Below are 21,599 nucleotides of genomic sequence, written 5' to 3'. Positions count from 1 at the left end.
TAGTTATTCAATAAACAAAACGTGGAACAAGCAATATGAGTTACCATTGAAAATTCAAACACCTTTTTCTTATTCAATAAGAAAGATTTTTTTTTAAAAAAAAAAAAGGAATGATGACTAAGTGGAATATTAAAGATGCATGTAATGTCAAATTAGAAACTTAAAAGATGCATGGTGATGAAATAGTTAAAGAAAGTGCTTGTTACAAGTGAAATAATTATTTTGTAGCAAAAGCTTAATAGAAATTTCCATATTCAATTCCACAATTTATTTAAAGTGCATATAGAGTAGTTGATGTTGACTAACATAAATAATATTCACTTGGCAAAGTTTGACTAATAAAAAATGTAATTTTCGTCTATTTTGGCAATGGATGTAATATGCATCCACCAAAACAATGGAGATTACTTTACAACAGAAAGACAAGTTGGCAGGTTAATCCGCAAGTGCTATGACATTAATAAATTAATCTCAACAATTTAGACAATGAACATTGAAAAAAGATAGCATTTCTTTTTTCGCATGTTCAATTCTCTGCATTCTAAAGGAAACTTTTGAAACTCACAAGGCTGAAAACTCAACTTCCTGAGTGCAAGGACGATATGCAACAAATGTGCTATCATCTGAGAAGGAACCTGGATTAAAGCAAGTAATTCCAGTGTATTTGAATGCCTTCTGCTCACTTCTGTCACCCAAAATGATCTGCATGGAAAAGCCATGGAGGAAACTGTCAGATCTTTGCTCTCAGTATCAATCATAAAAACAGAGTTGAATCTGACTTCTTCCAATTACACTCATCGGCTATTAAAAATTATTATTATACACATTCTTCGAATGAATGCCCCATCTATCTGGCAAGGTAATAACGGCGACCTAGGGTAGTTTCTACATAGGATGAGAACTTGCTCAACTGATAAAAATGTTATCTGGTTACAATTGGTTTTTACACATTCTCATAAACTAAAAAGTTATCTGGTTACATTCAGTTTTTGCTTTTATTCTTCAAGATCTTAAGGATGATGCAAACACAAAATCCCAGTGTCATTCTTTTTCCAATATAACATTTCAAAATGCCTGAGAACAACCCAAAGAAGCAAAAGAAGTGGGATTACAAGAGCATCACCGTATGTGGAGTCGGATATAGATGGAGACAATGGTCATAATTCCAAATAATAGGTTGTACAAAGAGAGGGAGTGGGCAGAGATGACTTTGATGGGTTATGGTTGCAACAAGCTGCAAAAGAAACTCAACTAATCAATCACACGTCAATGTGAGAAAAAGTAATTAGAATAGTTAGAAATAATTAACAAGCAGAAGGGGAAGGTCTGGGGTGAAGAAAAGTTACATGTTCAAAAGGATCATCCGTTTCTTCAGTAGAAGGGGGAATCAAACAGGAACGACGCATCCTATACAGCAGATCTTGACGAAAGAAGACGATTTCCTGGGTGTAGAACTTTATTCTGCATTTAAGCAATAGCACTTGCAAGTTAAGAAATCAAAGACACAAATTGCTGTAGCAGTTGCAATAAGAATCCCGCATTCTAAGGTGCAAAAATGAGCTCTTCAAAGATCACCCTCTCATTCTTCCATTAGTAACTGACTATTGAATCACAGAACACAATTTTGAATTCTATCAAGTCTGCACGGACTCAGACGTAGCTCTCTACAAACTATTAAGCCTATTTTATCATATGTTAAACAGTCTGAGATTAAAGAGATTAACCTGCACGGATTAGTAGAAAAAATGGCATTTGGAACATGCTTCTGGAGCTCTTCAGTTAGATATTTTGGTAAAGCACACCGGGGTAGAGCCGTTGATGGACCTGAAAATGATTATATCCTCAAATGATGCAACTCATTTAGGGAACAAGCAATTGTCATGAGGTAATACTTTAATATACCTGCATCATCAGGACCTGGAATGAACAGAAACCGACTCTGCTCTTTAAGCCGTGGATGGGCTTCAATCATTTGGCCTAATTTGCCAAATTGCAATCTGCACATCAAAGTAGCAATTATTTCTCCAGCCAATCTTTTTTTTCCCCAAAATGACAACTGTATAGAAAAACTAGAATGACTTAGTTTAATTATTCCTCACCTAAGACTTGAAAAAGAATGAAAGGAGAGGTTACATGGATGAGAACAAAAATTTCCCATGAAAACAAATAAGGAAGGAACAATTTCCACACTCTCAAATCCATTAAGGACAGTCTCCAGCTTTTCCATGACCTTCTCTATGGACAAGACAGTATTATAAATTATGTCAAGTTATTCAGCAAACAAATCAGACCTTCAGCACCCTAAAATAATAGAAGAAGAGAGAAGGAAAAGAATTGGAGACTGTGAATTACCTCTTCGTTATCCAGCCAAATGTCAGACAGTATGACAAACATGTCATTCACTGCTCTCTTTTCCAGATCTGCAAGTCTGAGCTATTAAAAGGGTTTAGGGAAACTATTTTCAGTTTGTAGTGACTTCAAGCCACTAAAAGAATCTTCAAAGAAAGAGTTCAGGCATTTTTTCCAAGTAATAAACATCAAAAAGGGAATAATTTAGGATACAGTCTCCTCTTTTGTTAGTGTACCACCACCAAAGAAGTCATGCCCAGCAAGTATTTTGAGTGATTTATCTCTGTCCTCTAAGGGAGGAAACCCACATGTAATTACCTTCATCACAGAGCAATAGTTAGCGCATCCAGAAAAAATAAATTTCAATAGATATCTTCAAATTATATATAACATCAAAACCATGTAATTTCACAAATGTTCACTAAATTTATTACATAGTTTCTTAGGGGGGCAATGATGTTACATGTCTTTCAATGTCTGCGTTGAGCTTCAAAAAATAGGGTTCTATTGCCAGCCTTCCATTTTTCCCTGTTAAAAGTATAGATGGATGCTGAGATAGCAAGCCAGGTCAGATCTTCGTAGGCTCCAATGAAGGAATATTTGAACCAAACATAGATACTGCTTTCACTAACTATGCAACTACGTTAAATCATATTGTCTACAAACTTGCATAAAATTAAAAAACAAATTCCTCTTGTTCTGCCTGGGCACAAAACTCTGACTTGTGACTTGTGAACTTGTTCTTTTAATGTCTGGAGATTTACAATAAAAGGAATCTTACAACCCTTTACACAAACTTTCCTAGTTGAATAAGAAAAAGGAAGTTCCATTTTCTGTTCTTCTCTTTTCCAACAGTTTCAAAGCAAACAAAAAAGGGAAACGAATACTCAAAACTGCTCCAAAATGGAATTCCTGAATTTATTCAGCAGGTTGATTTGCTAACTCATTAGGCACCATGAAGAAATAGCTTAGAAAGCCACGGTTAAGAAATTCATTGCTGACAATTAAGTGGTCAAGGTAAGTCAAGATTAAGTTCCAAGAAAATTTGGATTTGTGGTGTTTCTTTGATGTTGGACAGAATTAGGACCTTTTTACACTAGAAAAGATACTACTTATTAAGTCTTAATTTATGTTTCTTAGGTTTCCAAGTTTTATCATTTTCCCTTTGCTTGGGTTTGATATGTCAGAGATGTTCAGGTAATTCTAAATTGCTGGAAATATTAGAATTCAAGTCTAAGGCTTTCTGTAAGTTTTACTTCCATTGTTATCTTTTCCTTTCTGATTAATGGCTTTTTCTGAGTCAGGTTTGGTACTAATCTTTGTGGGAGTCAGAATAGTTGAAATCGATGCATAATAAGTCTCTCACTGAATAGATATAAATTTTATGAACATCTTGTGATTTTAAGGCCTCTTTGGGATTCGGTAAGGAAATTCCTACCCATAGGTGTGAAACCTCTAGGGACTTAGGTGCAACACCTGAATCTTGGTCTTATTGTTCTTTATTTTCCAGCTCCGTTTCAGATTAAAACCAGCACTAAATCATTCCCTTTAAACCCTAGAACAGCCATATATCAAACTCTAACCAAATCCACACAAAGCAACATCTGAGCTTTAACTGTTAACCTTGATTTAGTGTTCATGGGTACTGTTCACACCCAGAGCAAGTAGGCTTAACCCTTTTTCTCCTCCAAAACTGAGGTTCCTTCCTAAACAAATCAACCGCTAAATATCTTCTCCCATCCAATAATATTGTAAAATAACAAGTTCTCGCCTTCATTCCTGATCAAACCAACTGCTAATTATCTTCTCCATCCAATAACATCATAAAGCAACAAGTTCTTGCCTTCGTAAACAAACCAACTGCTAATAACTTTCTACCATCCAGTAATAACGTAAAACAAAAGTTCTTGCCCACCTTAAAGCCAGATGTTTCTTAACCTGATGCAACCCAGTTTCCCCTCCTATGTCAATTTGGTGTTCTTGCTTGAGCTTTCTCCAGGACATTTTCACCTTGTGGGAGATTCCATGCACCCAGCTTGATGCAATGGGATAGATTTTATAATCTTGAAAGAGGAAACTTGTCTGTAAACAATCTAGAAAATCAGGAAGCAGACAAGGTCATGTTGGGTTATTGGAGATAAAAATACAAATTATTGCTCGACTTAAGTGTGGACTGAAAATTCCAGATTGTGGTTCCATATTTTGAAGGAAAGGTAGATCTATGTTGTCTTCTAATTGGATTAATTGGATTAGGCATGTAGGACAAAATTTGCAAAGATAGAACTAGTTAGATTGGCATAAAGATGGTGGTATGGATTTGAAAGAGGTATAACTAGGTTAGGTTGGCCAACAATTCATACAAGGGAGGCAATAAACCTATAGAGAAATATATACCACAAAGACAAAAAGGAGGTCATATTTGCAACAAAAGCATGTTGGTGGGGGAAATTTGAAATTAAATTGAACAAAGGTATGGATTCTTGAACAATGCCTGCAAAAGATGTATTAAAATCCAATGTTGAAGCTCTTCAACAAAATCATGGAGGAACAAAGTAGATTTTAACATAAGTACAAGTAGAATCATTAGAAGCTAAATGAGAAAGCTAAGCTTGATGAGTTACTTCAGAAGACGTTGTAAGAGTTCTACACTATTCCAGATCAAAAGAAAATGTAGGTATAACTATTAAAATGGGGATTTTAGAGCTCTAGTTTACATCTAAATTCCAGTCTCAATGAATCAAACAACTTCTGCACTAATTTTTTCAAAAAAGTCCAAAGAAAAATGCTACAATTACTCACCAGCACAGCAGCAACATCAATCAGGCGTTGATTTACTTAATCAGAAAGTAACAGAAAAGAAGAAACCAGAAAAGCTATCCGCTTTTTGCCCATGAGGAATTCAAGCGCAAAAGATAAGAGGTAAAAAGTAGAAATGTTGAATCATGGATGACAAAAAAATTCAGGCTTCAATCACCCAGCTGGAGTACTTAAGGAATCTGTTGCACGTGTTTCGAATTCTTTAGCTAGAAAGATCCTAGAATTACAAGCCATTAAAACTTGAGGCCCAAGAGGAGATGAAACCAGAGGTTGATGCTGCAACCAATGCTTTCCAAGAACAGTTGGATGAATGCAAAAAAACAAAGAAAATAAAGGAGATGAGGAAGTTCAACCACGATGATCACGATTATATTGGGCTATATATTAAAATTATTCTAACAATAAACTCTACCATTTCAATTAAAAATTCATATAGTCAATCAAAAGAATAGCCCTATTGACATCAGCATGTTTGCCATCTACAAAGAAGAACAAGTGGTTTAACATCCTATCCCACCCATAAGAGAATGCAAGGATTAGCTCAAGGGATTTTTACTACCCCAGCATCTCAAGGACAACTATGCTCAAACAATGGGAGCATGACATAGACAAAAGTGCTCGAGGAAAATGAAGATCCAGGAGGTTTGGAAATATGGTCTTTATTTGTTATTAGCTTGGATTAGGACATTATTTAATCTAGATTAGATATATTATAAGTCTAAAACAATTCATGTTTCCTCAAGTTAATAGTTGCAAGTTTTACATTTTGTTCTGTTTTCAATGGTTTTGTGTCACAAACGTTTCTGGTACTTCTAAATTAGCTAGAAATCAGAAAATTTCAAGTCTAAAGGTTGATTCATCGTTCGTTTCTATTAATTTGCTTCCCTTTATGGTTTAGAACTTGTTTGAGTCAACTTTGGTAGTTTCCTTTGACTGCTTTATAAAAGTCCAAATGAATATCATTACATGGTGCGCAACACGCATGCCAAAAATATATTGCTCTATATACAGAAACTTTTGTAAAAGATAGAAGACAGAGAACACACACAAGTTTTAGAAGGAAAATTTTTTCCCTGGAGGCATCATAAAGTAAAGCATGAATGTAGCACCTGTAAAGAGAATAAAAAATAACACCCACCTGAAAAATACCCTCAGAAAGCATCTCACCCTCAGCTACAACTATGGTGTTCTCCGTGAAAAATCCTGTAGTTATTTTGTATTGATTGTCAAAGAACACAATGATTTTCTGTTTTCCACTTTGATTTACAGTAAACAATGATTTTATGAAGCGGTTAAAAATTTAATGAAACAGAACCAATGTATGAGCAGATATGATAGGCAATTAAGCAAAGGATATTGCTTTAGAGAAGTCAATTTCAACAGCAGCAGTAAGGTCTTCCAAGTAAAAATGCCCATCCTCCAGCTGCGAGATGACACCCATCACCCATCTTTTCCCTCTTTGCCCAACCAGAGACTGTATTGGAGATAGCTGTCCAACAATATTATCACATGAAAACATCAATTCTTGCTCGGTGTTTAGAGCACACAAACTTTGAAATTTAACTCCATTTCACTGTATACATATAGAACAAGGAAGAGTAAGAAAAGGAGGGAGCACCTGACAATTTTGAGAGGTTTCATCAGTATCAAATGCGGGTTTAATAAAATGTTGATCACGAGAAACCCTTTGGAACAACAAAAGAAACCTATCTCTATACAGAGTTGATTTCGCAGAGGCATCCCCATGGATCGGCAGACTACCGGCATGTCTATCAACATGAAACAACTTTTAGAATTCAAATCTAACCTAATAGTTTCGAAAAGAAAAAGAAAAGTGTAGTAAAGCATTACATACTGAAAGAAATGCTTCTTGATGGGATCGTATCGAAATTTGGGCACGAGGAAGGCATCAACAACGCGAATAGAAGAATGGGAAAGAGAGGTTGAAGAAGTAGGGCATTCCTCCTCGGCTGCTTCTGCTTCCAGTAGAAGACTGATTACTCGATGCACCGCCTCCTTGTCAATTATGGAAGATTTCACTGCTTCCGGTGAAAAATCCAATTACTCATAATGTTTTTTAAATAAAAAGAAAGAGAAAAACCCTAATTAAGAGGGATGGAGCAGTAATCACAATGAATAGCAATCAGAATCATAAAATTACGGGATTCATGATCGAGCTGATCGAGGAGGAGATCGATGGCTTCATCTTGGGCATCTTGGAAGCGATCAACAAAGGAAAGAATTTCCTCAAGGCCATCCATCTTCAGGCTGTATCCTCTGATCTTCAACTTCTTCTGTATCATCTTTCGAGTTTGCCCACTCATTTTGCCGCCCCTGTTTTCTTCCTTTCTTTCTCGCTTCACAGTTTTATTCTTCCTTACACTCTTTACCCTCTGTCCCGGAAATGGGATTGGGCAAAGGGAGGAGGGTTTTGCACTTTTGCGGCTGCTTTTGGCGGGAAAATCTTCACTCCCTTTCTGCAAAATGGCGGGAACTCGACAATTTACTAATATGGTAAATTTATTATTTATTTTTTAAAATTTATTATTTATTTTTTAAAAAAAAATTTCTTCATTTGCGAAAACTTAAAAAAGATAAAAAAAACTTTATTTTATTTTCTAAGATGTTACGCCATAATAATTATGGTTTTAGATAGTTCAAATAAGTGAAATATTTTAGGAAATACTTTTTCTTTGTCTTTTTTATCAAATATGAATCAAAATAAAAGTAAGATAAATTGAAACAAGTATTGAAATATAGAGACAGAATGACACATTGAAGTATATTGCAGTGATAAATTTATATATCCTTAAAATTTTTAGCATAAAAAAATTGATAATAAATTTGAAAAATTAAAAATCCAAAATTTAAAACTTCTACGTTGAAGTCTTTAATCTATCAAATATTCATATATATACAAGTCTAATGAGAAAAAAAAAAAACCTTTGAATTAATTTTAAATATTAAATACAAAATATCTCAGTACAACCCAGTCATTGATTTCCAAGGCATTCATATACTATCACCAAGATCCAAAAAATTAAGACCAAAACTGAGCTTTGAGACAAAAAAAATCAGAATAAAAGAAGTAATTATAAATTTAAGGTGTCAAATTTCACAATATAATTGAAATGTTAATTAAAAGGGAAAAAAGAAGAAATAAAAATAATTGAAATCATCAATTACAAAATAACATGAAGGAAAAAAAAGTTAAAGACCCTTTTTTGCCCTTTTCCTTTTCACCTTCTTCATATCCTCTTCTCCCTCTGCTTCTCTATTTAGATCAGTGGCCATGGGTTCCTTCCTCTCTGCCCTTCTCCCTCCCGTTCCACCTCTTTCAACTTCTATTATAAGTAAAATTCATTACAAAAATAAATGCAAAAAAAAAAAAGTCATGGATCTGTGCTGCAGATTGCATCATGATAGCAATGGTGGCAGTAGAAATCTGTTAAAAGAAAGGAGGATTTACATGCCCAACCCTGACATCCTGGTAAGCTTCTGGGTCTTAAAAGAAACCTTATAAAGAGAGAGAGAGAGAGAGATACCACAACTGTCACAACCGTTGCTGTGTCTATTACAAGATGGTTGAAGTAGAAATCTGCCACTACTATCACAACTGCTGTTGGCAATGAGATTAGTTCACCAAGGAGCTGTAATAGCAAAGTTGCCGCCAGTCATTTCTTATTACTACTTATTTTCTTGGATCACCATTTCAAGATTCAGTCATATAGGAACACAAACAAAAACCAGGGTGAAAAAGAGAAACAAGTCATGTGGCTCCTGGGCAACCATATCCACACAAGTATTAGCATAATTACTATTGTTCAACTGTGTTATTGCATTTATCCCAGAATCCAAGAATAAGTCCTTTTCCATTTCTTCTAAGCTCAAAATCTTGTGTCGTTGCAGACAAGTCTGAAGTGCTAACATTGTTAATACTGTGAATTACAATCTGTACTACAGAACAAGAAAATTCTGTCATGCAACCATTTCCGTACTCAAAATTTATGCCCCAAAACACCAAATTACATCAATATGCAAGAAACTCTTAATGTATAGATTCTCCATTATGCAGTAAGTAATGTTCAATTAGTCTTTCGTCAAGAAGCAATTTCTTTGCCTTTCTTTGTCACAAGTGTAATGCTTGTGTGAAAATTATTGTCAGAAATTTTATTAAATCAATGGTTGCTGAAATTGAAATCATATAGGTGTTTATCAACTAAATCCTAAACCCTAATATAATTACCAAGTACAGGTGTTTGCAGATGAGATTTCAGGAAGAAAAAAACAGAATGAAGCATGAAAATTACAGCAAATTTTATATATATACATATATATATATATTTGAACATTTAGAATTTTTAATTTTTGCGACTTATACAATCTTATTTTCACCTTTAGGCTGGGTTTGTAACTAAGCATTAAAGGATCTTTTAAAAAAAAAACAAATTCATAAGAAGCAATTATGAAAGAGACAAAACTTGAAAATAAATTTCCTATTAACTGTGAACAATCAAATTGCAATTTATGTTGGATAACATGGCATACTTGCAGGCCCTGATTATAAGTTTAATGATGTGGCACCACATCTACCCATAAATGGAACCTTTTCAATAGATAGGAGCCGGATCCAAATTGGAAAAGGAATTCTAGTTCTTTTAGGATTAGGGATGCTAGGTTTCTATACGAGTCATGTACTGTTTCTGAGCAATATTTCCCGTCATTGTGTGATACAATCAACCTTTGGTGTGACTAATAAGGAACTCTAAGTGCGAAGCTTAGGGATTTCTTCTCTTCTGCCCTTTTCTTTATTCAATTTTGTTTGTTTTATCAAGAATTTAGATCAGAAAACTCCCACAAACCTCACCACCTAGTGGTCTTACAATAACACTAACTAAAATAAAATAACCAAAATAGTTGAAAAACCTCAAATTTATGAAAATTACAATTAAACCCACAAAATAGAACAAAGTAACAAAATAAAATCTCAAGTAGCTGAATCCCTCAATTAGCTTATTGTCATTCTTCATCAATATCAGTTAGCTTCTTCTCATTCTTCATAAATTTCAGTCAAAGGGTATGCTAGCATCATTTCTAACACAACTTGGCCTAATAGTGGCACTAATGGGATTAGTTCAACTCATTAGTCATCACAAGATGAGGAAATGACAGGAAAAAATGCAGGATTAAAGATTTTACCACAAACAACTGCTGAGCTTCTCCATGCATAAAGTGGACACGAGACTATTACTACAATGCAAAATATACAACATGCCAGGTGATTACACAGAGGCTAAATAGATCTAAACAAACAAAAAGGTGGCATCTAGGACATAATAGAGAAAAAAGGTATGCATTTTAACTTACATTGCAAAAAGCACTCTCCAGCTCTGACAACATAAGCAATGGCTCAAAAAGATATGAATAGATGTCGAATCAATCATGAATCTTTTGCAGGAATAAATTTTGGCCATGACAAAATTTTCAAGTTGAACTTCCTTCTCTGAAATATTGGTTCCTTAACTGAATTGAAAAGAAAAAAGGGAAAACAAATAAATCCAAAATGTAACTCCTTGCAGTTATCCAACTCATAGTACAAATTTTGGGGGGCATTACCAGTAGTATCACCGATGAAATCAGTATATAAGATCTATATAGCTCTGCCAGAGATCATGAGAACAACCATGTGGAATCACATTGTGGTCCAAGGTTAGAGCTCGCTTGAAGCTCTTTACGATAGACACGATACATTTGGAGCCAACTCATCCTTCTACTATTCTGGTCTTGTGAACTCTTAGCTGTTCTTCATTCAAAGCTTTCCAAAGAGTTAACCAGTACCCAACTACCATCCAATGTGGCACTTCTAGAGACTAGAGCTAAGATGAAAGAAAAAGTTCCAAAAATGCTGTCATATATTCTTACTTCCCTCTTAATCTCATACTCTTCCGCTTTTCATTCAGTGCAAAACGTCTTGCCATAGCAGGATTGTAAAACTTCCTCATATGGTCAGAAAGTTTCTGGATGGCTTGGAGATTACCAATTGCTGAAAGCTGAATCAAAAAGGAGTCAAACCTCGGGTATGGCAATTTCAATCCCTTGTTTACAACATCTTCCAAAAGAAAACAAGCATCTTCCACTTTATTACAGCTGAAAAGCCCATCAATCATGATGCAATAAGTCTCAATGTCTTGTGCACAGCCCCTCTTATCCATCTCTTGCCAAGTCTCAAACACCCCATCAAGATCACCCATCTGAAAAAACATTGAAATCAACATATTATAGGTTTGCACACTAGGCACACAACCCACATCAATCATTCTTTGATAAAGCCTCAAAGCTTCATCACTCTTCATAACATCACAAAGGACCTTGAGAAAACAATTGTAAGTAACTATATCAGGAGGGTATCCCTTGTTTCCCATCTCTTCCAAGAACTGGTAAGCTTCCTCAATCTTCCCTGCTGAACACATCCCTTCAATCAATTCTTTGTATGTTGAAACATCAGGAAGGCAACCACTATTTATCATATGCCCTATAAGCTCAAAGCATTCCTCCATTCTGTTGTCATGGATTAAAGCCACAGTCATGATTGCATAAGTTTTTGCAGTGGGAGAAGACATGGTCGACCCTTTTGTTCTCATAAACTCAAAAAGTTCAGCTGCCTCACTAACCATCCCTGCTTTGCAAAAGGCATCAATAGCAGTATTGTAAGTAAAGTTATCAGGAGTATGACCCAACTGGATCATTTCTTCCAGAACCCTCATTCCTCTTTTTGGATTCCTAACTCTGCACCACCCAAAAAACAATATATTGTAAGAATTAGCATCTGGTTTAACCCTAGTCTTCATCCTGTTGAACAGAACCTCAGCATCCTCAACCAGACTACACTTACACAAGGCATCCAACAGCAAGTTAAAGGCATTGATCTCCGGCTGCGTCTTCACCCTTATCCTCTTCTTCTTAGCAAATTTCTGAAGATGCGTCAAATGCTTTTCAGTATATTGTCTCAAAATGAGGAGCAAAACATCAACAGGGACCGGATTCCTGTTACTCCTCTTCATATGATCAAGCATGTCACAAACGATTCGAAATTGTTTAATCTTATACTTAGTACTGGACAAAATGTCAATCATTTGATTATAAGCTTGAGGCTGATGGGCATAATTATGTTGATTGGCTGCCCATGTAAAAAACCTGAATGCTAACTTCTCCTCGAGAGAAAGCCTTTGGAGAAGCTCTAGAACCAAAGGAGTAGCCAATTGGAGCTCAAGTTGGTCAAGGGATTTCTCCAGATTGTCATATGCTTTAGAGTTATCCATAATAGTCGCATAGAACTTGGCCACATCACTGAAACCGGAATCAGATGCTCTTGTATTCGAGCAAAATGCGGCAACCCCAAAAGGGGGATTGATGGGCAGGCGAGCAACCCTAGATAAAGCTGTGGGAATTGGGCTATTTTGGCAGAGAAAGGAGTTTGCAGATTTAAGAGCAGATAGACATGCAAAACGAATTCTTCTCATTTCTGGGTTGAAAACAGTATTGAAAGAGAAGGTTTATAGGAAGACGGAATTACCAGATGGAATAGGAATGGCGACGGCGCGGCGGCGGAGACGCCTCTAATCGAGCCCCCGGAAAGCAAAGCAAAGCAAAACAAAACAAAACAAATCGAGAACGGAGGAGGCAAGCGAGTTTCAGTTCCATATATAGGGCAGCTACTTCAAGGGGAAAACAAAGGGTGGACTGCCTTTTCCAGTGATAAAAGAGTTTCGATTCCATTGTTCTCTCACACGTCGAGAAATTGTCACACCCCATACCTTAATAACATGCTTGAGAAAGACACCGGGAAGGTCATTTGAGATTTGATTGTTGTCAAATTTTGAGAATGATTGTGATTTGTATGATTGGTAGAAATGTGCATATGAGATGCATCATAATACATACATATTAAAAAATTATGATTAAATATGATAATAGTATAAATATATATATTTAAATATTATTATGATAAATTCATGATGTGTAAAATGGATATTTTGTAATTGTATAAATAAAAGAAGAATAATAAAAGCTAATTGAAGTCAAAAAAATAGTTGAAGGATTTAATTGAAATAAAAAAAATTAAAAGATTTAAGGGTAAATTAGAGAAATGCATGTAAAATTCAAGTGGAATGCAAATGAAACGAAAGTAAGTGAAATGTAAATGTACATGAAAAAAAGTGTAATTATAACTTCACATTTGAGTTAGGTTTGATATATTACTGGGAATGTGATTGTTGAGAATATGATTGTTGGGAATATAATTTTACAGTGTTTGGTATAATAACAGAAAGTGATAATTGCAAGGAATGTGATTGCTAAGAAGATTACATTGTAGCGTTTGATTTGTAAGCATTTTACTAAAAATTTAATGTAAATTGATAAAATTACCCTTATATATAAAAAACATATAAGTTGAATAAATTTATAATTTTTAATATAAAATTTAACTTTTTAATTTTAAGCAATTAAAATAATAAATAATAACATTTAAAGAAAAACATAATATTTTTTAAATATCTATTAAAATATTGAAATATTTAAAAATTCATAAATATCTATTTTTGCTTAAACTTATTAAAATTAAAAATAATAATGGTATTTTGGAATTATGACTTGACTAATATAAAAATATTATGCAATAATCATGTTGTTGGACCTTTTCTTCATCAAAAACTCAATTTTGTCCCTTTTGCATGAGTTGGAATGTGAAACATTATTCTTTGATGTTCACGTGATAGCCTCTATTGATATATCAATATATCTATTGCTGCTTATAATTCGGTACAATATCTATCGATATATGGTTAAAAATCTATCGATAGATATCAATATCTATAGATAGATGTGTACACTAATCAGAAGACGAACTGGCATGTATCGATAGATTTAAAAATCTATCGATAGATTGTTCACTGAAAAGCATACATGACGTTTCCTTGTTCTCATAACCGCAATCTCCAAAACCATCTTTCTCTCAAATCCTCTCAAGTTCATAGTAAATTTCTTCGATTCTAAACTATTTGAAGGGTTTCCCTCACTATTTTCGGTCTCGAACTCACAAATTAATCTAGTGTTGCTTCTAAATTTCACTAAAAATTTAGCTTAGGGTTTCATAAAACCCTAGGTCTAAATCCCCCCAATTATTGGATTCCCTTGAGTTTTGATGGAAATTCTCTTGATTAAATCCTTTCCCTTATCCTCCTCGACATTTTTACTGAATTGTTTAAGAACAAAACACCCTAAGCCTCCAAATTTCATAAATTCCGAAAACGAGTCACAGACATAACGCACAAAAGTGATTGGTAACAGGGGTTCAGGTGGCTCTGCTCTAGCCAAAACATCCTCAATCTCGGTCGTGAGTTCGTTTTTGTAAAATTTCACTCATCCATTGTATGTTGAAAAATTTAACGCCAATTTCGCCAAACGCAAGGTAATACCTGGACATGTAATTGACTTTGATTACTTAAAGTCCATTGATTTCCTAACCTTGTGAACTTTGAAATTTATGGTAAACACATTATTTACAATTGAATAGGAAATACTATGAAAATTTCGTTCAGAACTTTTACTTCAATGCAACACAAAAATATGCTAAGTCAGAAACAGGTCAACTAGTGAACCATGACGATACGTTTGTCACCCATGTCATGGGACAACAAATCCTTGTTACTCGTGACCTAATAGAACGAGTCTTTCACCTTATTTCCCTTCGAAAAGATCTCCGCTATGTCTTTGATAATAATGACCTTTGGTGGGTGTTTATCCACACTCCACCAAATGATGGAGGCAATACTAATTGCATAAGGCTCTATTTTTTTTATCAAGTCTTGCACCTCATCATCACTCACACTATTCGTCTTCACAGCTTGAACTATTCAACTGTCACCACAAAGGACTTTTGGTTCTTATTTAACATCAAATTAGACTGTCGTATTGACCTTGCTAAATGTATCATGGATGACATGCTTCGTACCATTCTTGTGAAGATTCAAGTGCAATCATGTATACAACCAATGGAGGCCAAGTATTTGAATGCCTCAGGCTGTTTATTCCCTTTGTGGTGTTCATGGGTTGGACAATGAAGAAGTTCCAGCTTGATATCCACATCACTTGGTAAAGGTATTGTTATTTTTTTTGTTACTTTTCTTCTAGTTTTGTTTGTATTAAAATGACCAAAGTGATCCAAGGGTGATAGCATGGCATGATACATTTAAATTTTTATCTTCCATTGCATACGATAATTGTTATCTCTAAGTTTCATGCCATTCCGACAGTGGTATCAGAGCCTTTCTTAGCTCGTTTTAATACAAATGACATCTCATTATTGTTGATCCAATGTTTATATTTGATATTAGGAGTTTAAGTTTAAGTTGGTATGGATTTAAATTTTTTTAAAATTTATTTTGGAGTTGTCTCAATTTTCTAGGCAAATTTAGTTACTGAATTGTAAATTTTGGATATAGTAATATGAGTTTTAGTGTCCTGATTTGGCTAGATTAAGATGCCCAACATAAATTCACAAAATCTGATTCAAGTTCATGATGTTTTAGTGTAGTTTAAGAGCCAAAATTCGATTATATCCAATAGTTGTTTTGGTTTAGTTTTCAGTATTAAGAAGGCATCTAATGGCCCTAAAAATTCTAGAAATATCATGGAAGCAATGTACTTTAGAATAGTTCCAAGAGGGATTGTTGGCAAAAGGTGAATGGTGGTGCAATAGCCACAAAATCATGGCTAAAACTACCATTGCCAATAGCTGTTTTAGGCCACCATTTTGACAAATTTTGGCAACTTAAAAGAGCCTAAATTTGTGCAATTAGTTACACTTATTTGCTAAAATTTTAAATTTTGAAAAAGTTTAAATGTTGCCACAATTCAAAGTTTAAAATCAAGGGATTTGATCCCTAGGATTTTCACATTGTCAATGCCACTTAAGTAGCTGAAAATGTGACTGTGTCCAACAAACATATGTCATGGCTTTTGAATTTTTTGGGCAGATTATTGGCTTCCAAAAATTATAAATAATTAATATAGAAAGGCTCCATATGTTAGCTGACCATGAAAAAAAAATAAGGATTAAACTCCCTGATTTGGAGCTGCTTTAAAGCATAGAACTATAACTGCACCATTGCTGCTATCAGCAGCAAAAAGTCACAATTTTGGAGAGACTATTTGAAGATTTATGGAAAGGGTCCATAAAAGATAATTTTGACATAATTAGAATTAAGGAATTTGATTTCTTAAATAAAAGATGTCAGGATTTAATTTATGACACCCTTAAATCATGGAATTTGATTCTTAAAGTTATGTGAGTCAATAATATTCAAAAGCTGATTAAATAATTATGAAAATAGTTCTATGAGGATAATAAATTCAGATATTTGAATTAATGAATTTGATTCCTTATATTAAGGATATTTGAAAATCTTTTTGTTGATACCAATAATTAAGGAATTTGATTCCTAGAATTATGGAAGTAAAAAATAAATCAAGTCAAGTCTTTCATCATGAATAAATTTCTTTTAATTAAGGAAAGAGGTTTGAATAAGATACTAAGATTATGTTAAATATTTTCTTGTCTTAGATTTAATGTAAATTACCTAATGAAGATTAGGTAATAGAAGACATACAATCTTTAATTAAATTGGATTAGTAAAAGAGTTCACTAAAATGTTTAGGACAACAAATCAAAAATGTTTTAATTCATAATAAAATTTTCTTCTAATCCTATTAAGATTAGGAATTGATAAATTACTAATTTTGATCAGTAACACTTATCATATATGGAAGAAGTTTCCATATATAAAATTAAATGGTTACTTCAAATTTTGAAATTGACAAAGTCAAATAATGAAAACTTGCTAATCTCACATACCTCAAATAGTTAGCAATTTGAATAAGACATGTTTTAAATTTTATATAAATAAACATATATATATTTATATTGATGGATGTTTGTGGATGATTATTGACTTAGTCCCAATATGATTGCACTATAGTTGAATGTATATTCTTGGTATTTTTTAAATAAGGCCTACGTGTCCTGCCTTATCTCTTTATCTTAGTTTATAAACTTCTTTCCTCATTTTGGTCCCCTTTAATTTAACTTGAGGTTTCTACATTCAAATGTAATCAGAATTAGGATAGATTAGGAATTGAATTTTGGAAAAATTGATGATAGAAATCTCAGGCGCCAAGGAAGACAAGCACATTTGAAAATTCTTATATGTAATCCCCTAAGTTTAACCAAACTACTTTCCTTTTATGGCTGAAGGAGATTAGTATAATTAAAGTCTATAATTATCCAAAGTAAGTTGCATGTGATAGATTTATTTTATGTGATTTAATAAATGCTATGCATGGAAAGATGAGACCTCAATAAAATCAAAAACAAAATCCCTTACTATATATTGAGTCAAATGCCATGCATGACCAAGTTGCCTTCCACCATATAGCAAGATAATGTAACTGTTCTTTTAATCGGAGACTTGTTCAGTACACTTAATGTCACATTTTTACATGAGTATGTTTGATCTATTGGTGGGTCTTACTCAACGAGTTTCATAAAATTCGAATGCTTGGAAACTTAATTATTATAGAAACTAGAGGCAAAGGCTAAGAAAAACATATATGATATGTTTAGGCAATGTGTTGTCACCTAACTGATCTAGGAGTTGTTTAAAAATACAATTGATAAGTTCAGTTACCTACCTAATCCAATTATCATGGTTTGTTGAGCATACTCAAGGCCATAACCAGATGGATGGGATCTTGGTCCATTAAGAAAATCCTAGTAGAGATATCTTGAGGTGATATGAGGAGTTATCATTTTATTAAAAGTAATGAAAAAACTATTTAAAATTTTAAAATCTTGTTTTAAATAGTTTATGCATGTTATTTATCAATTGCTTTATCTATTCAAACATGTTTGTATACATTGCAAATTGCTAAAAATCAATCACTATGATGTATCTTGGATGTAAATCAAACTCACTAGACCAAACCCTTTTGAAAGGTACCAAGACTTAAGAAATGTTCTCAAGCAAAAAGTTGTTTATCTATAGGAAGCTTGTTAGTTTTAAAATTATTATAATTTTGATTATGATAAAATGATCATATTTGCTTAAACATTACTTGAGTGATCCTTACAAATTCGTGAAATGATTCAACTCCCATACATTTGTTCTTACATAGTTACAAATTTGAGTCTTTAAGTTATTGAACTATATCTATAAATTTGTATGACTTAGTTGTATGAGTGCTTATGATTCTCATGCATTAAAGTCTTATTTAAAGATTAAAGGAAAATCTAGTTGCACTCATTAAGGGAGAGTTTTAAATATCTTTTTTAATAACGACAAAAAGAGAGAAAAGGAAGACTAATTAAATAGAGTTTGACAGGATTTTATGTTTAATTTTTGTGTATGATGCTTACTTATAGTTTTGTGGAATATTATGTGCTAATTATTATGGATATTCAATATACCTTGCCTAGCTACTATGGATATTGTATATCTTGTTTAGCCGTTGTGGATATTATAAATATTTTAATCCAAATCTTTAAAGAAAACTAGATGCATTAACTAAGGGGGAGCAATCCTCATTTTGCATAAAGATTTGAAGTATTCATATTGATCATAGACATTGCACTCTTAATCTAGGAGTGTTTTGTCATCATAAAAAATAAGAAAGAAAGAATATTGACTCAATGTATTTTTGATGATAACAAAACATTCCCATTCATTGGTGTCTAATTATATTATTTAAGTGTGTAGGAGAAAGCTTCAATTCATTAATATATTTGGTATTTGGAAGCAAGTCAAGATGCTTATTCAGTTGCAAGATGGGTTAATAGATTAGTCTTAACTGATTAACACAAATCCTTAATTAATTAAAGCAATTCTAGACACTACGTTAAGGATAGACAAAAAGATCTTAATTGGTTAACACAAGATTTAATCAGTTAAGCGGGTGTTAGATGTAAAGTAGAAGCCTTTTAATCAGTTAAAGGAAAGGAGTTAACTAGTTAAAGGTCAAAGTTAAATTGTCAAGAAGCATCAAAATTCAAATTCAAAATATTGATGATCGTCTAAAGTGCCAAACCAAGAGATTTAGAGTTAAAGAATTCTTAATTAGTTGGAGCCCATTTTAATCAGTTAAGGGTGAATGGAGAGAATCTTCAATCAGTTAAAGGGAGCATTAATTAGTTGAAAGGAGGCTAGCCAAAAACAATGCTTGAAACAGAAAGTTATTAATCAGTTATGCATTGAGATTACTCCAGGTGATGCCGACATTAGGAGATTTCTCCAGTCAATGATCTATTTCTCTGTCAGCTACTTTGGTGCTATGTGTGATCCGTTCTCCACCCGTTGCATTGGTTCATGCATGATTTGTTTCTCTGTCAGGGGCTTTGCCTTGAGCGTGATCTGATTCTCCACTAATTGGCCACCATGCGTGATCTGATTGTGTCTAGGGGAGGACCACTGATTGATCTAATTTGTATATGATGTGAGATAGCCATGGAGAGGCTTAGATAAATGTGATATGATTTTAATATGATACTTTGGTGACTAGAGTGAGCCATAAAGGATGATTTGAATAACTTTGATCGAATTCAAGGGTAAGCCTAATGATACGTGTGATAATCTTTAAAGACATTAAGGATGACGATATACCTTCACATTAGAGATCTTAGGGATAATGATATACCCTATATTCGAAAATGTTTGCTAGAATATCTAGATGCATGAATAGTGCATATATTTCATATATGTGTTTAATACATATATGATTTTATTTATCTATACCATTCACTAAGTATTATAGTACTCACCCATTTTTATACCATGTGCAGATAAATAGGCCATAGATTTGTGTGGTAAGAGTCATCCAGCGACAGACCAATTTTGGTATCCAGTGTGTTTTCTGTTTTGGTTAATTCGCTAAGTCAGTTAAAGCCTTTCCCTATGGATAATATGTGTAGGCACTGAGTGCCATGTTATATGGTGTATTAAGGTTTAATAAGTATGAACCCATTTAGATGGCCAATGTATGGCCTTATTACTATTGTATGGGAATTAATCCAGGGATATTGTATTTTACTTGAATTTATTATGAATATTTGATGATTAAATCCCTTGGCCTATGTATGTTTGAGTGTGTACTTTGAGGTTTGCTCAGGTCTAGTGGGCTTGCCTGTTAGGCTCGTGAGCCAATCACGGCCCCCGAGTTTGGTTTGTGACAACCAAAGTGGTCAAATACATGATAGTCATCTACCGTATATCAAAGGTGGTAGGATCGTATCAATTATCAAACGAAACCAAATCAAATGGGTAGGACTCTGTCAACTACCCAATCAAAACAAAGCATTGTGCACATGGTTAGTGGTTATTGTCACTAGCTACAGGTCCATAACTAAAGTAGGCTCAACCAAAACATTTTTATGCCATGTTTCCAAATATCCAAATATTCGTTTCCAAATGAAAAGGTAAATCCATTTACCATCCAAGAACAAAGGATTCAAAAGAAAATGAAGTCAAAGTGTTCAAAGTCCATTTCCAAACAAAGAATGAATTCAATCTACACAATAAAAGTTCAAAGTAAGACTAAATCAAAATCATCAATCTCAAAGACAAATTCATTTGATGCTAGGGTCTATGAAAAACTAATCATTTTTCATTCCAAGTTTTTAAATCATCAATCAAGCAATTATCCACAGAAAAATATCAATTTTTGAGCATCAAACAATTGAAAGGTTTATTCCTTATGCTCAAAACTAGATACATAATGACATATCTACATAATATACATAGATTTCCTAAAACAAATTTGAAACCATTGTTCACATCACAAAGTTTGTCAAAATACTATCATAGAATATGCATGCTTAATTATGTCAAAATAATTAAAAAACATTGTATCTACCCACATCTTGAAATGTGCCTTTTCCTCTTGGCACCTTTCGTAGGATGCTTGGGTTTTTAAACAAACTCAAATTACTCCAATAGCACCTAAAAATGAAGTTTAGTCATCAATATTCTCAAAAATCCATAATAATTTCATAATACTTTGAATATCCATTTCAAACTTTATAGTTTTTAATTTTACCTAACAATTTCCATCAATCTTTCATCCAAACCTCATACCCAATATATAGACAACTATTTTACCTATTTTTCCTCCTTGGTAAGCTTTTAATGGATAGATCCAACCAAACCTTAAAAGCTTAAAAAAATCCCTAACTTTTGGAAAGAGAAAACAAAAATTAGAAAAACCAAGATTTGGGAGTGAAAATCTTTATCTTTAGCACTTAGAATCCAAGATTTGATGATGGAGATTAAGGGTTTTGAAAGATGTGAAATTTGAGAGAAAATGGGTGGAAGAATAAAGAGACA

The 21,599-nt window shown here is 33.5% G+C and overlaps 2 protein-coding genes across 2 annotated transcripts; both read right to left on the bottom strand.

Moving 5' to 3' along the window:
• Positions 1–336: 336 nt before the first annotated feature.
• Positions 337–8,524, bottom strand: DPB2 (DNA polymerase epsilon subunit B2). Its single transcript, XM_089784567.1, is given in 15 exon segments — positions 337–702; positions 1,124–1,234; positions 1,347–1,461; positions 1,725–1,824; positions 1,903–1,997; positions 2,100–2,214; positions 2,217–2,235; positions 2,353–2,433; positions 2,563–2,667; positions 6,305–6,382; positions 6,524–6,655; positions 6,785–6,935; positions 7,022–7,205; positions 7,328–7,643; positions 8,410–8,524. Coding segments are annotated over 15 exon segments (1,794 nt in total). The 5' UTR covers positions 8,461–8,524; the 3' UTR covers positions 337–561.
• Positions 8,225–13,059, bottom strand: LOC110422413 (Pentatricopeptide repeat (PPR) superfamily protein). Its single transcript, XM_021436301.2, has 2 exons — positions 10,783–13,059; positions 8,225–10,689 (listed from the first exon to the last, which is right to left on the bottom strand). Exon 1 carries the CDS (start codon positions 12,684–12,686, stop codon positions 11,085–11,087), a length of 1,602 nt encoding a protein of 533 aa, XP_021291976.1. The 5' UTR covers positions 12,687–13,059; the 3' UTR covers positions 8,225–10,689; positions 10,783–11,084.
• Between the last annotated feature and the right edge of the window lie 8,540 nt (positions 13,060–21,599).

The sequence above is a fragment of the Theobroma umbraticum genome, unplaced genomic scaffold (genome assembly GCF_002168275.2).
Source record: "Theobroma umbraticum cultivar Fairchild unplaced genomic scaffold, ASM216827v3 scaffold_146.0, whole genome shotgun sequence".
Taxonomy (NCBI): Eukaryota; Viridiplantae; Streptophyta; class Magnoliopsida; order Malvales; family Malvaceae; genus Theobroma; species Theobroma umbraticum.
This window is presented reverse-complemented; position numbering and strand designations above follow the sequence as displayed.